This window comes from Vicia villosa, linkage group LG4 (genome assembly GCF_029867415.1).
Source record: "Vicia villosa cultivar HV-30 ecotype Madison, WI linkage group LG4, Vvil1.0, whole genome shotgun sequence".
Classification (NCBI taxonomy): domain Eukaryota; kingdom Viridiplantae; phylum Streptophyta; class Magnoliopsida; order Fabales; family Fabaceae; genus Vicia; species Vicia villosa.
Genome location: NC_081183.1, coordinates 119,843,862 through 119,846,801, shown reverse-complemented (window position 1 = coordinate 119,846,801; position 2,940 = coordinate 119,843,862). Strand labels below are relative to the sequence as shown.

At 29.5% G+C, this 2,940-nt stretch overlaps 1 protein-coding gene across 2 annotated transcripts; it reads right to left on the bottom strand.

Moving 5' to 3' along the window:
• Window positions 1-796: 796 nt before the first annotated feature.
• LOC131599559 (uncharacterized) lies at window positions 797-2,062 on the bottom strand. 2 transcript variants are annotated; one of them, XR_009282842.1, is made up of 3 exons: window positions 1,913-2,062; window positions 1,643-1,766; window positions 797-1,556 (listed from the first exon to the last, which is right to left on the bottom strand). XR_009282842.1 is itself a non-coding variant. In XM_058871870.1 (2 exons), exons 1-2 carry the CDS (start codon window positions 1,668-1,670, stop codon window positions 1,219-1,221), a joined length of 366 nt encoding a protein of 121 aa, XP_058727853.1. In that variant the 5' UTR covers window positions 1,671-1,820; the 3' UTR covers window positions 797-1,218. The 2 variants fall into 2 exon arrangements, 1 of the variants encoding a protein (XP_058727853.1); XM_058871870.1 differs by lacking the exon at window positions 1,913-2,062 and having other exon boundaries at window positions 1,643-1,820.
• Between the last annotated feature and the right edge of the window lie 878 nt (window positions 2,063-2,940).

Here is a 2,940-nt window from a genome sequence, read left to right as displayed (position 1 = left end):
TCAATAAAATCCATAATATAAACAATCCAATTCAATTTCATAATTTGATTTTCAAATTCTTTCGGAAGTAATAGGCCCCATTAGGCCTAAAGAAAGTCCCACCGAAAGGATCAAATTTTTTGAACATTCACTTGTTCATTTAATCATATATTTATTAACTAATGATAAATAATTAACTATGTTGATATTTGATACCAGGTAGAAAATACCTATAATCACCACGAAAAAAAAACTATTTATAAATAGGTTAATTATGTTAGAGGTCTTGCATTTTTAGTCTTTAAAAAATTTGTCTTTAATGAATAATCTTTTTAAAATTTTTATGCTTTAAAATTATTTAATTGTTCTTTAATTTTTAAATTTTTGAATAATTATATATATATATATATATATATATATATATATATATATATATATATATATATATATATATATATATATATATATTTATATATATATATATAGAATACTGTAAACTATTTATTTATTAAATTTTAGAATTTTTTAAAATGAGACGGATTAAATATGAATTTTTTAAATTTCAAAAGATAATGATAAAAGTAATGTATATTTCAACTTATAAATCAAATTTTGAATTTTTTTAAAAAAAAACTTTTTAAAATGTTCTAAACATATTTGTAAAGTAATCATTTAAAAATATACATTGGTTTAATAATAGGGACTAAAAGTGAGTGCATAATAATTTTACAGGACCAAAACATGTCATCTGCTTTTATACAGACCCAAAATAAAATTTGGTATTTTACGAGTAAAAAAAACATATTTAAACCTTTATAAACTTTTGATAATAATACAACTTCCATGAAATAAGAGAACAATAACAAAGATTTCAATTTCAACCAAACAGCCAGAAAATCAACCATCAAAGTGTTTAAACTTGCAACATTTCATAGACAACATCATCATCCAAAGAATCAAAAATCTGATCCACAACTTCTTCACCAAATTCATAAGCATCAACCTCATAATCCAACCACTTTCCATATTGGCTACTCATATCCTTGTCCACAAGTTCCTCCACCATTGAATCTCTCATCCCTCTCAACCCCAAAATTTCCTTGTACACATCTTTTGCCAACCAATCTTTCCTCCTCACCATTTCAAACGCTTTAGTCCATATTCTGTATCCTCCTCCTACATAACTCATGCACCTCAAATCCAAACATTCACTCAGAATATCAAATATAACCTTCCTTTCTATCCTCGATTCATCGTCACTCTTGTAACATCCCCTTCGGCTTCCAACTGATTGAACAAATGAGAGTTCACAACCTCGCGTGCTCGGCCGAGGGAAAAATCTATATATATCAACTGAACATTACATAGTATCTCTTTCACATATTCTAGCTCCCGTGTACTTGATGATCTTCCAAACTTCATAGAGAATGTATCCGCGTGCTTCTTAATCATTGTCCTGGTTGAGGTTGAAGAAGCTGAATCAGATAGCTCTGCATCAGATTCAGTAGGATAGAATTTCCTTGAAAAATTGAAGCCATGGATCTCCTGAGCTTGAATAGATGAAAACATCTTGCTTCCTGAAAGTATAGACATTAAAATTTACCGCTCATGTATCGCTAAATTAAATAACTAAAAAAATTGGTCGCATTTTAAGTATAACTACCTTCGATACCAGTAACATCCATGCTCATCGAGGATTCACAACTTTCGATTGAAAAGGACGGTTCAAGAACTGAAACAGGACTTGGTTATCGGCAATTGGATGACAGTGTTTCCATCTCATCACCCTGCAAACATCTTTGAGTTAAGCAGGACATTTGCATAAACGAAAGTGCTAATTGTTTTCGTAGAACCAATTGTAACATATATAACTACAGAGATAGTAACTTATATAAAAATTAAGCAACAAAAAGATTACAAGAATGCGGCATACCCATGATTTATGTTGTTTCAATGAAGATTATGGATGATTGGTGAAGGATGTGTTAGAGCCGCGGCTACTGCTTAGACGGTCCGAAAACGACATATCTTGGTCTTTCTTCAGCTGCAATCTTGGATTGAGGTTTACTATATTAAAGCTCGTTACTTGATCATTTGACAACATAAATATTATAATCGAACTGTGAAAAATATTATAATTCACTTTTAAAAAGAAAAACAACTTTTTTAGAATTCTTCTAAATAGTGTGAATAAGTCATGAGGTGTATTGAACAACCCCTTATTCATGGAGGATTTGCTGAATGGGCCAAAATTAGTTTATCAGTGGGAATTCAATTTTGTCAACCTAGATTTACAAGTATATTTACCTTCAAACAAAAACAATTTTTTTTATTTGGAACAAAGGAAGTTCCATTTAGATGTTGCGAGAAAAATAGACGAAACAAGCTTAACTCTCTTTTCTAAATCAATTTTTATATAATAATAAAAATGAGAAAATATAAGATAATGATATTTTCATACACTATTGTCATTTTAAAAAATCAACTTTTTAATATATCATCACTATGATATTATATAATTTTTGTTGTAGTATGTTGGCCTATGACCTATGTTAGTTGAACCTCTTTCTTTTCTCTATAAAGTTCAACATGCTAATGAATTGAAAATACTATGAGGCTTTGCAAACTTGGCTAGCTTTACATATACTCTAAATCCATCATATATGAAAATCTTTTGTACTAAGAGTATAGGAAATGACTTGGGTGACTTTCTGGCGGAGAAGTCACCGTAACTTTAGTGCAACTTTGTTGGTTTATGGGATAAAAACAAATAATAAATAATAGATAAATGAAGGAGAGAAAAAATATGAGAGGAAAAAACTAAATTTAGGGTAACTTTGGTGAATGAAAGTCACCCAAATTTCACCAAAGTCACCCGAATCTTATCCAAGTATATTAATGACCTAAACTCTGTAGAGATTATGTAACATATACTTCACTTTCTCAGCCTGATCCTTTTCA